This window comes from Phyllostomus hastatus, unplaced genomic scaffold (genome assembly GCF_019186645.2).
Source record: "Phyllostomus hastatus isolate PE091 unplaced genomic scaffold, TTU_PhHast_1.1 phas_contig_80, whole genome shotgun sequence".
Lineage (NCBI taxonomy): Eukaryota > Metazoa > Chordata > Mammalia > Chiroptera > Phyllostomidae > Phyllostomus > Phyllostomus hastatus.
In genome coordinates, this window is record NW_025333960.1 from 9,326,166 (window position 1) to 9,350,194 (window position 24,029).

Consider the following 24,029-nt stretch of genomic DNA (forward strand, 5'->3'; position numbering starts at 1 on the left):
TTTCCATGATTACCTACTGATTTTTTTTATATGTTTCTTTTCCTACTGTAATTTTGTTATTCTGAACTACTGTTTGCACCTTTTGTCCACTTTCCCATTTTTGTATTTTTCTCTTCACATTTAAGAGGTTTTTAAATACTAAATATATCATGACAAGGGTTGTTATATATTTTTCCCTCTGTATCTTTATCCTTATAATTTTAGCTAATAGTTTAAATTATAGTACACTGCACAGAATGTCAAATATGGGATTTGATGCTATAATTATATTTTATATGAGGATTATCACTTACTAGTCCTCTGCATTCTACTTTATTTAAAAAAAAAAATAACAGTAAGACAGCTGGATTGTAAATAAGACATTTTGCTTTGGGCCTGGGGAAATTCTTAATGCTGTGTGTGTGTGCATGCGCATGCACATGTGGGCAAAAACTAAATCTTTCATTTATTATTTTCTAAAATTTGTAAATTTAGCCTATGGAAAAATTAATATATATGTTTAAATCTATCAATCTCTTCTTCAGCACTAGCACATAACATTTCCTAAAGAAAAATAAGAGTCTGGTAAGAAACAGTCTTGGAGAGAGAGCTGCAACATTCCTCTAAAATTCAATTAAGTGGACAAACTGTAGGAGGGGAAAAATACATAATCCAATTAATAAAATATGAATTCAATTATGTTTATTTAGTGCCTAAAGTTCCTATCTTCCTAAGTAACATTATCCCCTTTATTTGATTCTAAATAAAGGTCAAGTAAGCCACCTGATCTATTAAAAAAGGTTCTCATGGGAAGTTTATCATTTTGAAACCTTATTTATTTCTAAAAATATGTTGACAGTGTTTGAATTTATCTAACTTCCTTCTTCAAACTACTACTAGAAATATTACTGTCACTGAAAAACAAAATCTGATTCTTTAAGCACTTTAAAAATGACAAACAAAAGGACCTCCAGGGAGAAAATACGAAATAAGTAAATATAAAAGTACAAAAGCACCTTCTGAGCTAAGTGACCTACTAACAGCTTCAGAACACTGTTTAAGAATAAGGAAAATCACACTTCAGGAAAAGAAAAAAAAAACCAACATTCTAAATCTCTAGCAAAAGTTAATGTAACTAAAACTGGGCAAATCATATAAGTTCTTAATTACTCCAAAAAGAGTGATTTTCAAGATTTAAAATATAATGAGTGTTTAAGAACGGTTTTTAATTTCTACTTCAAGCTAAGACACCTACCTACCTACACCTACCTACTTTTAAAAATGCATACTAAAAATTAGCCCTGGCTGGCATAGCTCAGTGGATTGAGCGCAGGCTGCGAACCAAAGTGTCGCAGGTTTGATTCCCAGTCAGGGCACATGCCTGGGTCGCAGGCCACGGCCCCCAGCAACTGCACGTTGATGTTTCTCTCTTTCTCTCTCTCTCTCTTTCTCCCTCCCTTCCCTCTCTAAAAATAAATAAATAAAATATTTTTTAAAATGTATACTAAAAATTAAATATTTTCTAAAGCTATGTTAGATTTCAGAATCAAAATCATTTACATATTGATGATTAGGATGGCTATAAAGCTATAAGTAGGATATACCGTTATCTCTGTATATACACTCAAATTGAAACACGAATTTTCTGTTAGTGAAACTAAAACATTCTTAAGAATAGCTCATATTTAAAATTTCAAGCAAGGGATAAAACAATTATGATAAATATGTAACATTCAAGTATGTACTAGTTTCAAGAAATAATTAGCTCAGGGGTAAAACACAACCTAGTAACTTATCAGTGGTAATAAGGTTCTAATCCATTCTGAGATTGACTGATGTCAAGTATCATTTCTGACATATAAGAGTTTTGAGGAAAAAAGTTATATGAATTAGGCAGTTAGTTTCAATAATCCCCCTTTTTCTGGGGCGGGGGGGGGGTTCATATTTCTGATTCATTTCTGAATCTAAAATGCCTAAACTTTTTTCTCTGGTTGGTTCAATAGTGTGTCACAAAAACTCAACTTTTTCTCAAATCTAACATACCCTATGCTCCCTATTTCATTATTATTAAATGCTCCTCAAAAAATTAAGTCTGAAAGTAATAGATTTGTAATAAACAGTGAGAGAGTAAGAAAAAAAGCAAACTGTTTACAATTTTTGATTAAGAAATCATGCTTAGTGTTAACTCTGTGAATTTCTGCCTCAAAATGGTAAATCTGAGATATTGACATACAAAAATTTTTCTATTGGGGTGAAAGAGGAATAATATGAAGAAAACCACAGTAAAAGATGATTAAGATTTTACAGAAAAAAAACAAAACAAAAACAAATTATTCTACCTGTGTCTGAATCTCGTTCTTCATTTCTTGATGGGCTAATGGTAAAAGGAAGTTTACGTTTCATGGATGATTTCTCTTTCATCTCCTTGCCCACATCACTTCGATCAATTTTTGGAGTTCTGCTATAAGATGCAATCTTGTCTTTACTCTAGTAAAAAATCAAATATGATAAAATTATAACAATATTAGCTAAGTACAGGACTTCCAGTCAAGAAGTAGGCATGGGTAAATGTAGTCCACCTACTTAACAAAATTACAGCTAAACTACAAAATAAGTATCACTCACAACTGTCAGAATATTGAGCTGTATGGAAGTCTAACAACTAAGGAATTAAAGATACCACATTCATCCAGACAGGTAGGAGGAATGGAGGGGCAGAGATGCAGAACAGGCTGGTCCCAATCCCACATGTGGTGAATGTAAAATAGAGGGACATCTAGGTAGCAAGCGATCCCAGCCCCACACCAGACTACCTAGCCCAGGGTTCCAGTGCCAGGAAGATAAATCCTATTAACCTCTGGCTGTAAAAACCAGGGGTGGGGGGTTGGGTCAGCAGAAGAAACTGCTGGATTCTCAGGTGTTTCCTCTTGTAGGGCCCCACACAAGGACTTGGACTCATTTCCTCTGGGCTCCAGCACTGGGGCAGCACTTTGAAGGGCACCAGGGGCATACAGGGAGGAACTGAAGTGTACAGCATCAGGGCAAGAGCTGGGGGATAGCTTCCTCCCAGTCAGAACTGCAGAAAGTGGCCACTGTACATTTTCTGAGCCCTGCCCCACACAGAGCCACAGTGTGGTGGCATCATATCTGAGTCTCCATCAACCTGGCTCAAATGGTAAGCCCTGCCCCGACAATTACCTAAAGTTTCACTCAATCCAAATTATGGTCCCACCCAAGCTGGTAATAGTGGCTTTTCCATATGAAGGGCTGGGCTAGGCAGTCTTCAGACCTTAAATCCACTCAAACACCCAACTGCTAAGCCCAGACCCATACCTCTCATTGGGTGGCTCCAGGCATGGCACTAACAAAAGTCATCTGCAGATCACTTTATAGCTTAAGCCAAGGGGCCCCAGTGGAAGCTGACCTTGGCCTGCACAGCCTAGGGAACACCAGAGCCTGTGCACCCAGCAGATAGTTACGGGCCTCACTGGAGAACCACCTAACCACCTTCAAAAACCACAGAAGGAGTTGTTGCTAGCCGGTCACAGCTACTTCTACTAGCTGCCTGGACTGGGTATATCTATCCTACTGACCTGCTGACAGTAATTAAGACTCATCTACAAGAGGAAGGAGTACTCAGACCACACAGATGACACAACTTGAGTACCTAGCTTGGAGAATAGGGAAGGTCATGTCACTGGACCCCACAGGACACCTAGTACATTAGGCCACACTACCAAGACAGGGAATCATAGTAGCTCTACCAAATACATAGAAACAAACACAGGGAAGCTGCCAAATGAGGAGACAAAGAAACATGGCCCAAACGAAAGAATAGATCAAAACTCCAAATAAACAACTAAACAAAATGGAAGTAAGCAATCTATCAGATGCAGAGTTCAAAACACTGGTGTGATCAGGATACTCAACGAACTCAGTGAGGACCTCAACAGCAGAAAAAAAGATCCAGTAAAAATGAGGTATACACTAATTGAAATAACAATTTACAGGATATCAACAGCAAAGTGGATGAAGCCGAGAATCAGATAAATGATTTGGAACATAAAAAAGAAAAAGACATCCAAACAGTACAGCAAGGAGAAAAAATCCAAAATATCAGGGATAGTGTAAGCCTCTGGGACAACTTCAAGCATTCCAACATTCACATCATAGAGTTGCCAGAAGAAGAGAAAGAGCAAGAAATTGGAAACCTATTTGAAAAAAATAATCAAAGAAAACTTCCCTAATTAGGTGAAGGAAATAGGCATACAAGTTGAGAGAGCACAGAGAATCCCAAACAAGATGGATTCAAAGAGGACCACACCAAGATGCATCATAATTAAAAGGCCAAATGTTAAAGATAAAGAGAGAATCTTAAAAGCAGCAAGAGAAAAACAGTTAGTAACCTACAGGAGAGTTCCCACAGGACTGTCAGCTAATTTCTCAGAAGAAATTTTGCAGGCTAGAAGGGATCAGCAAGAAGTATTCAATGTTACAACCTAGATTACTCTATCCAGCAAAGCTATCTTTTAGAATTGAAAAGTAGATAAAGTGCATCCAGATTAGGTAAAGCTAAAGCAGTTCATCATCACCAAACCATTATTATATGAAATTTTAAAAGGAATTATTTAAGAAAAAGAGGATCAAAACTATGACCTTTAAAATGGCAATAAAGAGGACTACCAGCCAAGGTGGAGGCATAGGTAGACACACCGAGCCTCCTCACACAACTAAAAGGACAACAACAAGCTTAAAAACACAAAACAACCAGAACTAACAGAAAAATTGAACTGTATGGAAGTCCCACAACCAAGAAGTTAAAGAAGAAACACTCATCCAGACCAGTAGGAAGGGCAGAGATGGCAGCTGGGCAGAGAGGATTCTTGATGGGGCAGGAGCTGGGGGACAGGGTCAGGCAAGGCTTGGCTGGCAGACCTGGCGGTCCCACATTCACAGGTAGGTAAACTGGGAGGAACAACTGGGGAGCAAGACAGACTGCACAACCTGGATTGAAGCGTAGGGAAATAAAGCCTCAAAGACTCTGACTAAAAACACCTGTGGGGGTTGAGGTAGCAGTGGGAGATACTCTCAGCCTCACAGGAGAGTTTGTTGAAGAGACCCACAGGGTCCCATAATGTACACAAACCCATCTACTTGGGAAGCAGTACTAGAAGGGCCCAAATGGATTGTGGGTAGCAGGGGATATGACTGAAAGCCAGCAGAGAGCAAAGAAAGCAGCACTGTTCCCTCTCAGGCCCCTCCCCCACATATAATGTCACAACGCAGTCACATGGGTTGCCCTGCCCTGGTAAACACCTAAGGCTCCAACCCTTACTATGTAATAGGCATGCCAAAAGAAAAAAAATGGCCCAAATGAAAGAACAGATCAAAGCTCCAGAAAAAATACAACTAAGTGATGAAGGAAAAGCCAAACTATTGGATGTACAGTTCAAACCACTGGTAATCAGGATGTTCACAGAACTGATTGAGCTTGGTCACAAAATGAAGGAACAAATGAAGGCTGCCCAAAGTGAAATAAAGCAAAATATATAGGGAACCAACAGTGATGGGAAGGAAACCAGGACTCAAATCAATGATTTGGAGCCGAAGGAAGAAAGAAACATTCAACCAGAACAGAATGAAGAAACAAGAATTCAAAAAGATGAGGAAAGGCTTAGGAACCTCCAGAACATCTTTAAACATTCCAAATCTGAATCACAGGGGTGCCAGAAGGAGAAGAGGAAGAGCAAGAAACAGAAAACTTATTTGAAAAAATAATGAAGGAGAACTTCCCTAATCTGGCAAAGGAAATAGACTTTCAGGAAGTCCAGGAAACTCAGAGAGGCCCAAAGAAGTTGGACCTAAGGAGGAACACACCAAGGCACATCAGAATTACATTACCCAACATTAAAGATAAGGAGAGAATCTTAAAAGCAGCAGGAGAAAAGGAGAGAGTTACCTACAAAGGAGTTCCCATCAGACTGTCAGCTGATTTCTCAAAAGAAACCTTACAGGCAAGAATAGGCTAGAAAGAAGTATTCCAAGTCATGAGAGGCAAGGACCTACATCCAAGATGACTCTATCCAGCAAAGCTATCCTTTATAATAGAAGGGCAGATAAAGTGCCTCCCAGATAAGCTCAAGTTACAGGAGTTCATTATCACCTAGCCCTTATTATATGAAATGTTAAAAGGACTTATTTAAGAAAAAGATAAAAAATATGAACAGTAAAATGACAACAAACTCACAATTATTAACAACCAAACCTTAAAACAAACAAACAAACAAAAAACATAAACTAAGCAAACAACTGGAACAGGAACAGAATCACAGAAATGGAGATCACATGCAGGGTTACCAGTTCGGGAGAGGGAGAAAAGGTACAGAGAATAAGTAGCATAAATGGTATATAGAAAATAGACAGGGGGAAGTTAAAAACAGTATAGGAATTGTAGAAGCCAAAGAATTTATATGTACAATCCATGGACATGAACTAAAGGAAGGGGATGTGGGTGGGAGGGGGTGTGCAGGGCAGAGGGGAATTAAGGGGAAAAAATGGGTTAACTGTAATAGCATAATCAATAAAACATTTTAAAAATGGCAATAAATACATAACTATGAACAGAGTTGAATCTAAAAACAAACTAAGCAAACACGCAGAAAAGAACCACAGATACAGAGAACATCAGGATGGTGGCCAGTGGAGAGGAGGCATGGGGGAATAGGAGAAATGGTAAAAAGATTAAGAAGTAGAAATTGGTAGTTACAGAATAGGCACAGCGATGTTAAGATCAGGTATAGGAAATGGAGTTACCAAAGAATTTACGTGTATGAGCCATGAACATAACAAAGGAGGGGGAGATCCCTGAAGAAAGCGTGGGATGCTCGTGAACGGGGGAAAAAGGAAGAATTGGGACAACTATAATAATTTAAAAAGAAAATAAAAATAGCAATATTTGCCCCCCAAACCAAACAATTTTAGCTGAGCAATACAGTATTAAGAAATATTTTATAAAGTGAATTTTCAAACACGCAAAAAAGTAGAGATTATAAGCCATCACTGCCTTCAATGTGTAAGACCAATTTCAACAATTATAATTTTTCTAACTTGTTTCATTCATACTTCCCTACTTTTACTTAATAACATAATTTTAAAATAATAAAACAAAGTATCTTGACTATAACAGAAGTCTATGTCTAAGTGTAACAGAGATGTTATTACCAATGAACAAATACAAATCTGAAAAAGTGACTCTGGGTTGAATTAAACAGAGTGTGTTTTATTAATATGCTGTGCCCATTCATTCAGGTAAAGTATTCTACCCTGATGGTCTATAATAATTATCAAGGCCACTCTTACAATCCAACATCCAAATTGGTACAGCGCATCTAAACTGGGCTATGACGATGACTCCTTTGTGAAAAACAGACTAGACAGTAAGAACTAAGCCACATCACCTTATCAGGAGAGCTTACAAGAACAGTTTTCAAACAACAATAGACATCACAATTGCAGAGATTCTCAGAAGCAAATCAGGAATAAACTCAATTCGCACAAGACACTAGCTTTCAACCTGAGATGGAAAATAAACTAAAAAAAGAAGAGGGGGAAAAAACAGCATAAAAAATAAAAATACTGTATTTTTTAAAGTAAAATTTATCAATAAGATCAAAAGGTAATTCTGAAATAGCAATAGAATAAAACTTTTAGTGAGTCTAATCATAAAAATGAGGAGAGAAAAATAAAAACTAGGATTGAGTCCTAAATATAATTCCAGAGATACAAAGTACTGTATTCATTTTCATACCACTAAAAATTAAGGTCTGAAAAAATGGATTTATTTTTTAGAAAACATGTATTTCTAAAAACTAGTTTATAAAAGAAATATTCAAGGAAGATATTTTCTATTTCATGTAAACAATGGTATAGCATAAAAGATAAGAAGCTACCCAATTCATTTTTTAAGTCTAGAATAAAACTGATACATAAGAGTCCAAAACAGAAATTATATACTAAATTGATTATGAAATAAATGCAAACATAAACTACCCTAAATAAAGTGTGAAATCAAACTTACTCTTAGAAAGATATATCATGGTCAAGCAGAATTCATCCCAAGAATGTAAGAGTAGTTCACTATTAGAAAATCTTACAATTCACTGCATCAAAATAGTAAAGAAAAGCCTATGATGATCTTAACAGATTACAGTATCATCTGAATAGACTACATTAATTCTTGGTAAATCTATTAGCACATTATGAGGAGAATGTGACTCCCTTATATCTTAACTAGTCAAGATCGCTGAAGAATAAAAGTTTACTTTATAACTGGAAGTAAATAGTATTAGAATCCTCTTAACCCGTTTTTTTAAACTTCTGCCAATGAAATGGAGCTTCACAGACATGCAATTTATTCATAAGGTTGCTATAAAAATGTGTGTTTATTATTCAGGTATGATAAGGCCAACAGATCAAGAGACCACTCATTGTGGGACAGTTTGTTCTTCACAGTTCCCAAAGGGAGCATATGCCATATTATGCAGGGCCACATGGGGAAGCACCAAGGTAGATCAGGAGGCAAAAGGAGAGGAAGGAAATGTGGACAAAAGCTCTTACTGTAGTTTCAGCAGGCTGTAAAGGTACCATACAGTTTCTCTAGTTATCTGATACCTGGCTCTGGGGTAATAATTAGGGCAGGGGGAGAGTGGCCCAGAGTGTAAGAACTGAATCAAGTTGGTGGTTGGGGATGGAGTCTGGATTGGTTGGTTTACATATGAAAGGCACGGTCACAAATGAGTTGTTTACTACCTCTAGGTTGACTGACCCTGGGAGGGGCAGTCTCCCCAGAATCAGCAAGGCCCCAGACGGCAAAACATCAGAAATAAAAAGGCATGATTAATACTAACAAAATTCTAGAGATTTGCCTTAGAAATATGAATCTTTATTATTAATAAGAGAACCTGAGAAAAATAAGATGCCCCTTCTCCCTTTCAGTAAAAATACTGTTCAATGCCAGACAACAAGTTAAAAGAAATCAGTTTGGTAACATGTTAAATGGAAAATGTTCACAAGAATATACTGATCATGCTCTGCTGTGTAATATGGTCATTAGTATTAATATTCATAACTGCAACCAACCTGTCCTGTTCTCTGTAAAATAAAACTGTCTTTAGAAGTGTTATTTAAACTAAGGGTTTTGTGAAATTCTTCATACTTTAAAAATTATTTTCAAATCTGTGGAAAAAAACTTTCACAAAATAGTTATTTCTGATTGTCTAGAAATTTCTATATTACCAAATGATATATATACTCTATCAATTCAAGAAAGACTCAGTGGCACATTCTTCTTCCGTATTTTGTCTTTTTCATTTAGTATTATTTTTAAAAAGATTTTATTTATTTATTTTTAGAGAGAAGGGAAGGGAGGGAGAGGAGAGAGAGAAACATTGATATGCAAGAGAAACACTGATTGACTGCCTCTCACATGCCCAGCTGGAGGCCTGGCCCACAGCCCAGGCATGTGGCCTGAAAATTGAACAGGTGACCTTTGTGTTTGTGGGACAAGGCCCAACCCACTGTGTCACACCAGTCAGGGCTAGTATTATTTTTTGAATAACCTACAACACCATTCAGACACAGTAATGAATGGCAACACCAGAATGACCTTTTATCACTACTCCTATTACACAACATACCAGTAGCCTTTACCAACTCAGTGGGAAATTTACCTAGAAAAAAATATGCACATGTAAATAGAAAACTCTTCAAGAACGTAAACTCAAATGTTAATGGTTAACTGGGGGTAATGGCATTTCAAGTATGTTGGGGGACAATCCTCCATGGCTCTTTTGCCATTTCTGAACATTTTGCAAGCAGAGGTACTAAACTCCCTTTGTTCTGGAGTATCTTTTCAAGGATATCTGTATAGAGTATAGCCTTGGAGGATACAATGTCTCTCTCTGGAGCAAAGGGAAGATCTATCTACTATTCAGTAAAATAAATACTTTCTCTCTTAGGGGGAAAGGTCAGGTAGATTTACTGTCCACTGTAAAAGACTTGGGGTTCCTTTACTATAACACAACCCATTGTATATGCAGTTGTCACCTGGCTCTCTTTGCCTCTATTTGTGAATAATGGAGCTCAGGGAACAAGCACAAATGTTTATACATTGCTATTGCTATGAGAAATAAACTAGCCTTTATATATGTTCTAGAAGTCTCAGGTCTTCTTCCAGAATCCATGAAATTGATTAGACTGCAAGTAGGGTAAAGTAAAATCTCAGACCCTTCATGGTTTCTGACAAGGCAATTTCTATTTTTATTATTCTTACATGTATTTTCTAACTTTTTACAATGAACGTGTATTATATGTGAAGAATAAAAAATGTTCCGATTATCACTTGGATAGGAGATAATGAAGAACAGCTACTTGGAAGGTTAAATGATTGACATAGACTTTCTCACTTTATGAATGTAACTCAGGTTTTAAATTACCAAAGGTTTTAATGAAAGGTCTTGTTTGGCAAATTGTAAATACGAATTTATTGCTAAAAAACTGCAGTGGAAAAATTTCTAAAGTAAAACCAATGGGGGAAAAATCCCACAGACTGGTGGTGAAAGGATAAAATACTTGAAGAATTGTAAATCATTTCGAAAATTTATTGAATCTTTTCTTTTGTGAGTAGATATTTTTGATGAACATCTAACTACTAAAACATAGGATGAGGTAATGAAGGCACTTTACATAAAAAGTATATTGCTATAGAATGAGATTATTTAAAATTATGCTCTATTTAAACACATTTAAAAATTAAATTTAGTTCAGGTTATTGTATTAATTTAGGATCTCGTAACAGCAAGTCTGTGCCATATTAAACTGTAAATAAGTCTCTTTTACATAACAGAACCAATTACATATTCATTTCTAAAACGTTTATGAAGAAAAAACACAACAGAAGCTAAAGGCTGGCTTCAAGGCCAATTGCTCACTAAAAAAAAAGACAATCATGAGAATAAGTTTTGTAAATGTACAGGTGAATAATATGGTCATACCTTCTTCTAACCTCCCTTCTAACTTCATTTTGTAAGAAGCAGCAATAACATCATCTACATGCAGAAAATTTGGAATGGAAATTATGGCCCTTCCTCTTTTAAGGTCCAAATAAGAAGTCAAGTATCTATTTCAAACTGAAGAAAATTTCAAGCTGCTTGAAAAATCCCAGAACATGGCAGTAGGCACCATGCCTATTGCCTCAAAAGAGCTGTGACTCTCATCCAAAGAAACACTGATCTTCAAAAAATACTGAATCATTCAACAGGCTGAGACAGACCAGTTACATAAATCCCTCTATGTAAGGCAAACCTAACAAATGAAGAATCTAATAGTTTCTATTCTTCCTATTCATTTTATAAGTCCAGTAATTAATAAGTTTTCTTAACTTACCTAAACCATGTTTTTAATAGAAATATGTTAGTAGAAAGTGCTTTTTGTTCTTATCTCCGAACTTTTAAGAAATCACTTTTGGACTTCTGGCCAAGATGGAGGCATAGGTAGACACACTGTGCCTCCATGCACAACCAAAGTAAGGACAACAACAATTTAGAAACAATATAACAACCAGAACTGACAGAAAATTGAACCATAGAGAAGTCCAACAACTAAGGAGTTAAAATAGACACATTTATCCAGACTGGTAGGAGGGGTGGAGTTGGCAGCCGGGCAGAGAGGGGTCAAGGCAAAAAAAGCAGTGGTTTGCAGACCCCAGGCACACAAGGCAGCAGCTGACAGACCCTTGGTGTGCAAGATGGCATCTGGTGGACCCTGGGCATGCAGGCTGCAGTTGGCAGACCCTGGGCACAAGGTGGCAGCAGGCAGACCCGGTGTGGCAGCGATCGTGGAGTGGGGTGTAGCACACAAGGCAGCTGACCAGGCGGTCCCACATTTACACACAGATAAACCAGGTGAAACTGGGGAGTGAGGCAGACTGCGCAACCGAGGGTCCCAGTCGGGGAAATAAAGCCTCAAAACACCGATTGAAAACACCTGGGGGGTTGAAGTGCCAGGGGAGACTCCCAGCCTCACAGGAGAGTTCATTAAGAAACCCACAGGGTCCTAGAATCAGCACCAGAATCGCCCAGTTTGCTTGGGGGAAGTGGAGAAAGGGACTGAAATCCGACAGAGAGCAGAGCAAATGCCACTATTCCCTCTTGGACCCCTGCCCCACATACAGCGTCATGTCCCAGCAACTGGGTTGCTCTAGTGAACACCTAAAACTCTGCCCCTCATATGTAACAGGTGCATCAAGACAAAAAAAAAAAAGGCCCAAATGGAAGAACAGATCAAAGATCCTGAACAAATACAACTAAGCGACAAAAAGATAGCTAACCTATCAGATGCACAGTTCAAAGCACTGGTGATCAGGGTGTTCACAGAACTGGTTGAATTTGGTCACAAATTAGATGAAAAAATGAAGGCTACACTAAGTGAAATGAAGGAAAATGCACAGGGAATGAATAGTGATGGGAAGAAAACTGGGACTAAAATCAATGGAGTGGACCAAAAGGAAGAAAGAAACAACCAAACAGAAAAGAATGAAGAAATAAGAACTCAAAAAAATGAGGAGAGGCTTAGGAACCTCCAGGACATCTTTAAATGTTCCAACATCTGAATCATAGGGGTACCAGAAGGGGAAGAGGAAGAGCAAGAAACTAAAAACTTATTTGAAAAAAATAATGAAGGAGAACTTCCCTAATCTGACAAAGGAAATAGATTTCTAGAAAGTCCAGGAAGCTTAGAGAGGCCCAAAAAAGTTGGACCCAAGGGGGAACACATCAAGGCATACCATAATTACATTACCCAAGATTAAAATGAAGGAGAGAATTCTAGAAGCAGCCAGAGAAAAGGAGAGAGTTACCTACAAAGGAGTTCCCATCAGACTGTCAGCTGATTTCTCAAAAGAGATCTTACAGGCAAGAAGCGACTGGAAAGAAGTATTGCAAGTCATGAAAGGCAAGGACCTACATCCAAGACTGCTCTATCCAGCAAAGCTTTCATTTAGAATGGAAGGGCAGAGAAAGTGCTTCTCAGATAAGGTCAAGTTAAAGGAGTTCATCATCACCAAGCCCTTATTATATGAAATGTTAAAGGGACTTATCTAAGAAAAGGAGGATAAAAAACATGTATAGTAAAATGACAGCAAACTCACAATTATTAACAACCACACCTAAAACAAAAACAAAAACTAAGGAAACAACTAGAACAGGAACAGAACCACAGAAATGGAGATCACATGGAGGGGTAGCAACAGGGGAGTGGGAGGAGGAGAGAGGGGGAAAAGGTATAGAGAAAAAGTAGCATAGATGGTAGGCAGAAAATAGGGGGAGGGCAAGAACAGTATGGGAAATGTAGAAGCTAAAGAACTTATGACACATGGACATGAACTAAAGGGGGGAATGTGGGTGGGAGAGGGTGTGAAGGGTGGAGGGGAATGAAAGGGGGGGAATGGGACAACTGTAACAGTATAATCAATAAAGTATATTAAAAAAATAAAAGACATCACTTTTATGCCAGCAATAAGCAGGGCACTACTTACATAAAGTAACAGCTTTCACAAGATATATACATAGTACCCAACAAGAATAAATGCTTCAACAAGTTTAGCCTTATAAATTTAAGCCCAAAAAGTATCATCAAGCAGCCCAGGTATAATTTCACAGATGCAAACTTCACTATAGTAAAACATTTAGAAATAAGTTTTTTTCTCCTCAAATCCAATACTGTGTTCTGTCTCCACAACTCTACTGAGGTTCCTTTTACTAATGCCATTTTAAGGGGTCTCAGCTGATGGCATTCAATAGCCTTATCGTTCCTATTAACCTCTGTGGCACTAGCCTTACAGACTCCCTCAGTCACTGTTCTCTGTGTAAGCTCCCCTGGTTTTCTCTCTGCCATCCTCAACTCCCCATCTCTTGACTCCTAAAATATTTGAATTTTTCAGATTATACACTCCTCCATTCTTGCCCCACCTTTGGGTGACCTCTCCATCCCTATAGGTTACTCTTTCATAAATCCTCAGATGCTTATTTCACTCTAGTTTTCAAGTACCAGATTCCTCTCTTAATGCTGACTAACACTTCTACTTGGATGTTCTGATGGCCAACTCACTGCAACAAGCGCACACTAAATACTCTTCTCAAACAACTGGTTCCTTTCCTGAATTCCCTCTCAGGAAATAATAATCCAATCAACCTCAGAGTGGAACCAAACTTTTTCTGTATCACAAGTAAGTTTTAGTCATTCAATGTATTTTAGATCTGCCAGCTTTTCTCCATACCCACACTGCCTTTTGCTTATATTTTTTAACATGCCAGCTGGCTTCTACTATGGCCCTTCCCTTCTGGCTCACTGGTTACAGGATCAATTCCATGATCCTTAGCAAGACACAAAAGACCTTAATTAACTGGCCCCTGTCTAATAATGCTCATCTCCTATCCTCCATCCTGTATAAAGTGCTTATATCCAATCTTTATATGCATTACTGTACAGATTCACATCTTTTTTACATCTTTTCCATGGACTACCCTATAATTTCACTTTCCTGCTGGTCACACACTTTTTCATCCTTCAGAATACAGATTAAATATATTTTCTACTATAAGACTATCCCTGAACCTCTTAAAATTGATTGCTTCTCTCCTTTTTGTCCCACCTCTGTATACTTAATACGTTGTTGGTACAAATCAGGCTCTTCCATGGGATCGTGAAGAAAGCATTATAAGGACACACAAAAGGGAGATTGTAATGTAGCAAAGTTTATTTGAGTAGAAATCTACCTCTTGGTTTCCCATGTCTCATCTACCTCTGTCCCTATGGAAAAAGTCCAATTGTGTCTTCAGCAAGGTGAAAACAAAGGCTGATGTCCAGAGTTAGTGTCACATTAAAGCTTAGTCAAGTGTAGCACCCAGCTAGTTTAGCTTGTGTTCCAGGCTACAATCACTGCTGTGCTGAGATATTCAGGCTCCTGCCTGAGCCTGTATGTGTCTACACAGCCACTGACCATGCAGCTACTAAAACCACAAGGCTATGGAGAGAGAACACGCAAGTGCATGAGGTTGAGTGTGGGTCACACGTAAAAGGGAGAGCTCTGGGTTTCACCTCGGTTTTAATCAGGAGCTCTTTGTTCAAAATAACCAATTAACTTTCCACACTTTCATGGAATAAGTCTACCCCTTTGTTACATTAATAGGCCTCTATGGTAAAGCACGTTCCCCTGTACACACCAACAATCCAGTAGTGGAGAGGGCTGACAGTACTCCTGGTGAGATTTCCTGTGCTCTGAGGTCGGTGGCAGTCCCTTGGAGTGTATGAATGAGTCTATAAATACTATAGTTTCCTGGCTAAGCAATCAGGCGTATGCTCCCCAGTTTATTCAACTCAGTGTCTAATTCCCTTTGCTTTCTTTATTAATAACTAGTTAATGAGATATGGTAGCAAATACTTTCATTAGTATATTTCTTACAACAGTTCATAAATTCTCAAAGTATGGTTCCTGAGATCATTTAAAGTCAGAAACATGCTCATAATAAACCTAAGATGTATCTTTTTCTCCCATTCTCTCAAGAATGTGTACTTGAGGTTTCTAGAGACTGCATGACAAGTGATTGCCAAACATACTAAATACAGAACCAGATGAGAATCTGGCTATCTTCTGTGAAGCCAGACATGAAAAGATTTTTGAAAAACCAATGACACTTTTCTCACTAATATTTTCTGTCTTGGAATACAGGCACACCTCATTTTTTAAAAAAGATTTATTTATTTTTAAAGAAAGGGAAACAGGAGGGAGAGGAACATTGATTGGTTGCCTCTCATATGCACCCCAACTAGCAAACAAACCCACAACCCGAGCATGTGCCTTGACTAGGAATCAAACCAAAGACCTTTTGCTTTGTAGAATGATGCCCAACTAAATGAGCCACACTGGTCAGGGCCAGACATACCTCATTTTATCGCACTTTGCAGATAGTTTTTTCATCAACCTAGAGGCAAACCCTCTACCAGCAAAAAGAACATGACTCACTGAAGGCTCTGATAATGGTCAGCATTTTTTAGCAGTAGTTTTTAATTAAGGTATGTACATTATTGTTGTTTTTTGGATATAATGCTATGGCACAGTTAACAGACTATAGCATAGTATAAATGTAACTTTTAAATACACTAGGATAACAAAAAAAATTGAGTGACTTGCTTTATGTGAAATTTGCTTTACTGCAGTGGTCTGGCCAAACCCAAAGTAGCAGCTCTAAGGTATGCCTGTGTATAGTTGTTTTCAGAAAAATATATTATGTGTGTTAATATGTAATAGTTTTACTATTTTTAAAATAAAAATAAACATTTAGAATTTTTCAGCTTAAATTTCTAATACTATAAATATCAACAGATATACCCCGACACAAAAAAAACTCCTTGGGATCCTCAATTATATTGAAGAGAATCAAGAGGCCCTGAGAATAAAACATTTCAGAGAGACTGGTAATCAGTTAAGAGTCTTCATATAGTTTAGACCATGCCCTCCCTAATCACTTCTTGTTTTATTTCAAGGGTTATAGAAGAGGCACATGACACAACAGGAATCCCATGTAAGATTTGTTAGATAAAATAAGTAAATTGGATTTAATTAACTGGATTAATGAAATCCCTCTCCTGAAGATCTGTCACATTACAATATATTTGGAGAAACTTTTATGGTGAAATGGAGATACTGCAACTTAACTCCCCTAAAAACAACTATAAATCTGGAGAAATGGTCAAAACATCCATTTTAAGACTCTAGAAACTAGGCCCTGGCTGGCGTGGCTCAGTGGATTGAGTGCGGGCTGCGAACCAGTGTCGCAAGTTCGATTCCCAGTCAGGGTACATGTCTGGGTTGCAGGCCATGACCCCCAGTAACCACACATTGATGTTTCTCTCTCTCTCCTTCTCCTTCCCTTCCCTCTCTAAAAATAAGTAAATAAATAAAATCTTAAAAAAAAAGACTCTAGAAACTGAACAAAAGTAAAAAGCACTTTTTTCCCCAAGGAAAACTACTGAACTACATATAAGAACAGTGAGTATCTCTGGTATTCTGTGTGGGGTGACTCTTATTACCTGGCCAGTGCTCAGTTTATAAGAAGTGATATACTAGGGTGGGTGTGGTGATGAAAACCAGCATCTTTACTGTCAGAGTGCTGCCCTGAATTGGTGTGCAGGGCCAAAATCCCCAACCCAACCACACAGTTGATAAAGATAGCAAAATGGCTAGAAAAGAAATGGAGGGGGTTAAAAGGAGATCTAGTACACTAAGGTTATAGCCCCATTGCAGGGTGGTGGATAAACCAGAAATTTTACAGGAAGATAGCAGAAATGGGATGGGAGATGTATGGGGCACTAATAGCATTGCCACATATGCCTGGCTGACAGGGAAGCTATATAAATGTACAGGAAAGAGTTAAAAAGTGATAGGCTCTCTATATATCTCTCACTGACTGGGAGGCTGCATGCATGCCTAGGAGAAATCTAAACATCGTTGGTTGACTAGGAAGCTAGACACACAAAAAAGGTAAGATCTGAGGGAGGCTATACACACGCAAAGGCAAGATCAAAGTGAGTCAAAGAGAAAGAATATGCCAGGGAAGATGTGAAAAATGCCTGAACATTAAATATACTCCTCAACACACATCCAAGCCACTCAACAGAGGTGAAAGAAAGTCACTTGTTCAGATAGCAGTGTAGGTAAATGTGGTACTTGTGTCCTCCCACATCAAAACTACAATTAAACTACAGAATAACCAACATTTAGAACTGCCTAAAATCTAGCTGAACAAAAGTCCTCCAACTAAGGATATTAAAAAAAAGCCACATCCAGATTGGCAGGAAGGGCAGAGCCTATAGAACAATAAAAATCAAAAGGGGTATCTTGGCTGTGAAGGTCCCCTGAGGAGTGAGGAGTCCCAGACCACACCAGGATCCCCAGCCCAGAGTTCCAGTGCCAGAAAGGGAGTAACTTCTGGCTGTAAAAACCAGCAGGGATTGTGGGTGAGTGAGACTAAGTGCTCCTAGAGTCCCAGGTCCTCCTAAAGGATCCATGCACAAACATACTTAGACCCATTCCTTCTGAACTCCAGCAATGGGGCAGAAGCTCAAAAGACACCAAGGACATGGGGAGAAACTGAATTGTCTGGCATCAGGGTGAGTGCTGGAAGGGCAGCTTTCTCCCATACAAAAGAACTAGCAGAGTTCTGAGACTTCCTCCACTGAGATGGCAGGTGGGCACCATATCTGAGTTGCCACTGGACTGGCTCACACTGTTCACCCCACCATGGTAATTACCTGAGACCTCACCCCACCCACCTTGCAGGTCCACCTAAGCTGTTCCATACAAATGGCCTGTCTGTCTTGGCTCATGCTTCAGACTTTCCCAAAATCTCTCAAACAAGCAGCATCTGGTTTTGTGGAGCTTAGTATCTATTGCTAAGTGACCCTAGCCCTGGCACTAGCAGTGGCTGGCCTTGGTTTGCAGCTTGGCCTCTCAAGGGCTCTTCTAAGCCCTACACAAGTAGCCACGATCAGCAGATCACTTTGTAGCTCATGTTGAGTAGACTCGGGCAGAACACATACAGGTGGTGGCTGACCATGACCTGCATCTCCAGAAGGTCCCAGCACCACCATATCTGGTGAACAGCTTCAGACCACAATGAAGCACAACCCAACAACCTCCACAAAGGACACTATCAAGAGGTAAACTCAGGTGGCATCAGAGCCCCGCTGAACTAAGTTTTATTTTGTAGGATTGGCCCCTGCACAGCTGATCCTCCTCAGTGGTAGAAGTCAGTCCTTGCAGCCCAAAATACTGGGCATATCACTCCCACTGGCATGCTAATAGGAATAAGGGCTCAACTAAAACAGGAGGTGTACACAGCCCACACAGAAGGGGAAGTACACCTGAAGTGCCCAGTTTGGGTGAATGGAGAGGCTGTGCCACTGAACCCTGCAGGTTAGCTACTACAGTAGGCCACTCTACCAAGCCTGGGAGAGGCAGCAGCTCTAGCTAATACACAGAAACAAAACTGGGAGGCTACCAAAATGAGGAGACAAAGAAAATGTCCCAAATGAAAAACAGAACAAACATCCAGAAAAAGAACTAAAATACAATGGAGATGGCAATCTATTAGATGCAGAGTTCAAACACTGGTTACAAAAATGCTCAATGAACTTACAGGAAGAGTAGATAAACTTAGCAAGGCCTTTAACAATATAAAAAAAGGCATGGAAACCTTAAAAAAAAAAACCTGTCAGAAATGAAGGATATGCTAACTGAAATGAAGAATAATTTACAGAGAATCAAAGAGTAGCTGAAACAGAGAATCAAATCAGTAACTTCAAATATAAGGAAACAAAAAACACCCAATCAGAACAGAAAAAAAAATTGAGGACAGTGTAAAGAGTCTCTGTGACAACTTAAAGCATACTAATATTTGCAGCATGGAGTACCAGAAGGAGGAGAGAGAGCATGAGAAATTAAAAACATATTTGAAAAAATAATGATGGAAAACTTCCCTAACGTGGTGAAGGAAATGACATGCAAGTCCAGGAAGTGTAGAGAGTCCCAAACAACATGAACCCAAAGAGTCCCACACCAAGACACATCATAATTAAAACACCAAAGGTTTAAGGCAGAGAATCTTAAAAGCAGGAAGAAAAAAGCAGTTTCCTCTTACAACCTCTTACCTACAGAGAAGCTCCCATAACACTGTCACTTACCAAGGCAGTCTTGCCAGAAGGGACTGGCAAGAAATATTCAAAGTAATGGAAAGCAAGGGCCTACAACCAAGGTTACTCTATCCAGCAAAGGTATCATTTAGAATTGAAGGACTTACATGTACAAATGGCTTCCCAGACAAGAAAAAGCTAAAGGAGTTTATCACCTCCAAACCAGTAAGTATTATGTGAAATGTTAAAGGGTTTGCATAAGGAGAAGAAAAAGAGACAAAATATATGAACAGCAAAATGGCAGTTAATACATACCTATCAATAACAAGCTAAAACAGAAAATTACCAAATGAGCAGAACAGAAACAAACTCAGATACAGAGTACGTTTTGACATTTGCTAGATGGGAGGGAGTTTGCAGTGGTGGGTGAAAAAGATGAAGGATTTAAGAAGTACAAATTAGTTGTTACAGAATGGACATAGGGATGTAAAGTACAGTGCAGGGACTACATGTAACAATATTCTAACACCATGTTTTGCTGTGTATAATGTGCACTTTTACCCAAATTTTTAAGGGGAAAAACAAGGATGAGCATTATCCATGGCTAGTACTAATTCTTTATCTATATAAATGTCTTTAGTTCTTTTATTTATGCTTATGTGTCAAAAGTGTAACTCTAAGAAGTAAAAATGATATCCATATGTTCAAAAATAAATCCTAAATTCCTTTATAATACAAAAAAGTATCTATAAATAAATAAAAAATTAAATTAAAAAATTAAAATAAAAGATTTTTTCCTGAAACTTTGGGCCAAAAATGTGGGTGCACGTTTTACATGGGAGTGCATTATACACGGCAAAATACAGTAAGTATTTATGATGTCAGATGGGTATGAGATTTATCAGGATGATCATTTTGTTAAGTTATATGCCTAACTACAAGTGTGTACACCTTAAACTAATAGAATATTTTATGCCAACTATAATGAAAACTAAAAAATAACTTATAATAAAAAGGAAGGTGAAAGAAAGTCTTACTGGCTCATGATGTTTGTTAAGTACAACCTCTGACCTATCAATGGCTGCTGTCTTATCTATGCAGACACAGGCACAACCCCAAGGAAGGAAGACCAAAACAAGAGAGACATAAAAATCGACATCTGTGTCATGACAAATACCACCAGTATGCTCCTGACATTTTACTAAAAACAAATCAAAACAAAAAACCCTATCAACAATGATAACTTTCAGGTGGGAACTAATGCGATTTAATGTAGCTGCTACAATATATGACCTAAATTGACCAGTTTTCAATAAAAATTGAGACATACAAAAAAACAGGAAACATATATTCAACAGAAACTTCTCTGAGTGAGCCCAGATATTAGACTGAGGACTAGAAAGAAAATACTTTTTAATGAATTATATATGACAACGATGGTATCAAATAGAGAATATCACTTTAAAAAATTACGAAAAGTCAAATGAAAACACTGGATTTGAAAATAGCAACTGAAAATGTACTAGGTATGTTCAACAGCAGATGTGAGGTGGCCAAAAAGATAAATTAAACATCCCAAATTACATTAAAAAAAAATCATTAAGGGAAAAATCCAGGAAGCTCAACAAACCTCACATAAAATAAGGAATCCTAAACAAATCACAGTCAACTATTTAAAGACAAAAGAGAACAGCAATAAAAATAAATTTTTTTAGGACAAGGACACAATGTAATTAACAGTCAACTTCTCATCAGAAACAGTTAAAGGTAAAAAAGAAGTGGAATAATATATTCAGTCAAATAAAAGAAAAATGTCAACTAAGAATTCTAGTATCTAACAAAACTAACCTTCGCAAATAGTCACAAAAGACCACCTATTGCTAACTTCACTTATATGAAATATCCAGAAGAGGCAAGTCTATGTATAGAAAAAGTAGACTGGTGGCTGCCCATGCCCAGGGCTGTAAAATTTGGATACAGAATGAGGAGTGACTGCTAATAGGTACACAGTGCTTTTCAGGTAAAAATATTCTGAAATCGATAGTAGTGATGACTGAACAACTCTATAAATAAACTAAAAACTAATGAATTCTACATTTTGAATAAGTTGTATGCTATGTGAATTAGGGTTCAATAAAGTTATTTTTTTAAATGGCAAAGTCAAGATATTCCTAGATCAATGAAGACAGAGAAATCATGGATGAAGATCTGTCGTAGAGTAAATACTAAGGAAAATTCTTAAGACTCTAAGGAAATAACACCAGACAATAACTTGAATCCAGAAGAAGAAATTAAGAGTGCCAAAAGTGGTTTGTAGGTAAAAACAAAGAAATTCACAAAAATATTTTTCTTTTCTTCTCTTATTTCTTTAAAAGATTGTATAAAACAATACTTATACCATTCTATTGTTACATTAATTAACAAATGTAGATTTGGTCTATATTACATAGGGAAGGAAATAGAGCTATATTGGAGCAAAGTTGCTATTTTCACTGGACTTACATCAATATTAGTCTATAGTAAAAAGATGCATATTATAACACCTCAATCAACATTTTAAGATTATAATTCAAGAAGCACTCTTTTAGAAACATCACAGAAATTCAAATATTACACTGGAAAATATTTTTAAAAGGCAGCATAATTGAGAAACAAAAAGATGCAAAACAAAAATGAAGAACAAAAGAGCAGATATAAGTCCAACCTTATGAATAATTACATTAAATGTGAGTAGATTAAACACTACAATCAAAACACAGAGACTGCCAGTGCAATCAGAAAGAAAAAGAAATAAAAGTATCCATACTTGAAAAGATGTAAAATTATCTTATCTGAAGATGATATCCTCCCAGATGTAGAAAATCCGAAGGAATCAACAAAGGATATTTTTGACTTATAGCCAAGATGGAGACATAGGTAGACACACTGTGCCTCCTTGCACAACCAAAAGAAGGACAACAACAAATTTAAAAACAAAAATTAACCAGAACTGACAGAATAGAATTGTATGGAAGTCCGACAACCAAGGAGTTAAAGAAGAAACATTCATCCAGACCAGTAGGAGGGGCAGAGATGGGCAGCTGGGCAGAGAGGACTTGCAGTAAGGCAGCAGCTGGAGGACCAGAGCAAGCAAGGAAGCGGCTGGCAGACCAGCTAGGCCTCGGCCTGTGGGCTGAGTGGCCCCACATATGCATACAGATAAACTGGGAGGAACAACTGGGGAGCGAAATAGACTGCACAACCCTGGGTTCCAGCGTAGGGAAATACAGCCTCAAAGACTCTGACTAAAAACACCTGTGGGGGTTGAGGCAGTAGTGGGAGATACTCCCAGCCTCACAAGAGTTTGCTGAAGAGACCCACAGGGTCCCAGAATGTACACAAACCCACCCACCCGGGAAGCAGTACCAGAAGAGCCCAACTGGGTTATGGGTAGCAGAGGAAATGACTGAAAGCTGGCAGAGAGCAGAGAAAGCAGCACTGTCCCCTCTCGGGCCCCTCCCCCACATATAGTGTCACAACACAGCAATGACGGTTGCCCCGCCTTGGTGAAACAACACCTAAGGCTCCAACCCTTACTATATAACAGGTGCACCAAGACCAAAAAAAAAAAAAAAAAAAAAGGCCCAAATGAAAGAACAGATCAAAGCTCCAGAAAAAATACAACTAAGCGATAGAAAGCCAACATATCACATGCATAGTTCAAAACACTGGTAATCATAGAATTGGTTGAATATGGTTGCAAATTAGAAGAAAAAAATGAAGGTTAACCTAAGTGACATAAAGGAAAATGTACAGGAAACCAACAGTAATGGGAACAAAACCAGGACTCAAATCAACACTGTGGACCAGAAGAAGAAAGAAACATTCAACCAGAACAGAATGAAGAAATAAAAATTCAAAAAAATGAAGAGAGGCTTAACCTCCAGGACATCTTCAAACATTCCAAATCTGACTCATCGGGGTGCCAGAAAAAAAAGAGGAACAAGAAATTGAAAACATAATGAAGGAGAACTTCCCCAATCTGGCAAAAGGAAATAGACTTTCAGGAAGTCCAGAAAGCTCAGAGAGTCCCAAAGAAGTTGACCCAAGGAGGAACACACCAAGGCACATCAGAATTACATTACCCAAGATTAAAGATAAGAAGAGAATCTTAAAAGCAGCAAGAGGAAAGGAGAAAGTTACCTACAAAGGAGTTCCTATCAGACTGTCAGCTGATTTCTCAAAAGAAACCTTTCAGGCAAGAAGGGGCTGGAAAGAAGTATTCAAAGTCATGAAAGGGAAGGAACTACATCCAAGATTGCTCT

The 24,029-nt window shown here is 38.1% G+C and overlaps 1 protein-coding gene across 3 annotated transcripts in view; it reads right to left on the bottom strand.

Annotated features, from left to right (window-relative positions):
* ANKRD12 (ankyrin repeat domain 12) overlaps nt 1-24,029 on the bottom strand; it is a 156,388-nt gene that overhangs the window by 74,171 nt on the left and 58,188 nt on the right. For all 3 annotated transcript variants that reach the window (XM_045849633.1, XM_045849634.1, XM_045849632.1), the window contains exon 3: nt 2,319-2,466. In XM_045849633.1, coding sequence (XP_045705589.1) covers nt 2,319-2,466 — 148 coding nt within the window. The remainder of the gene's footprint in view (nt 1-2,318; nt 2,467-24,029) is intronic.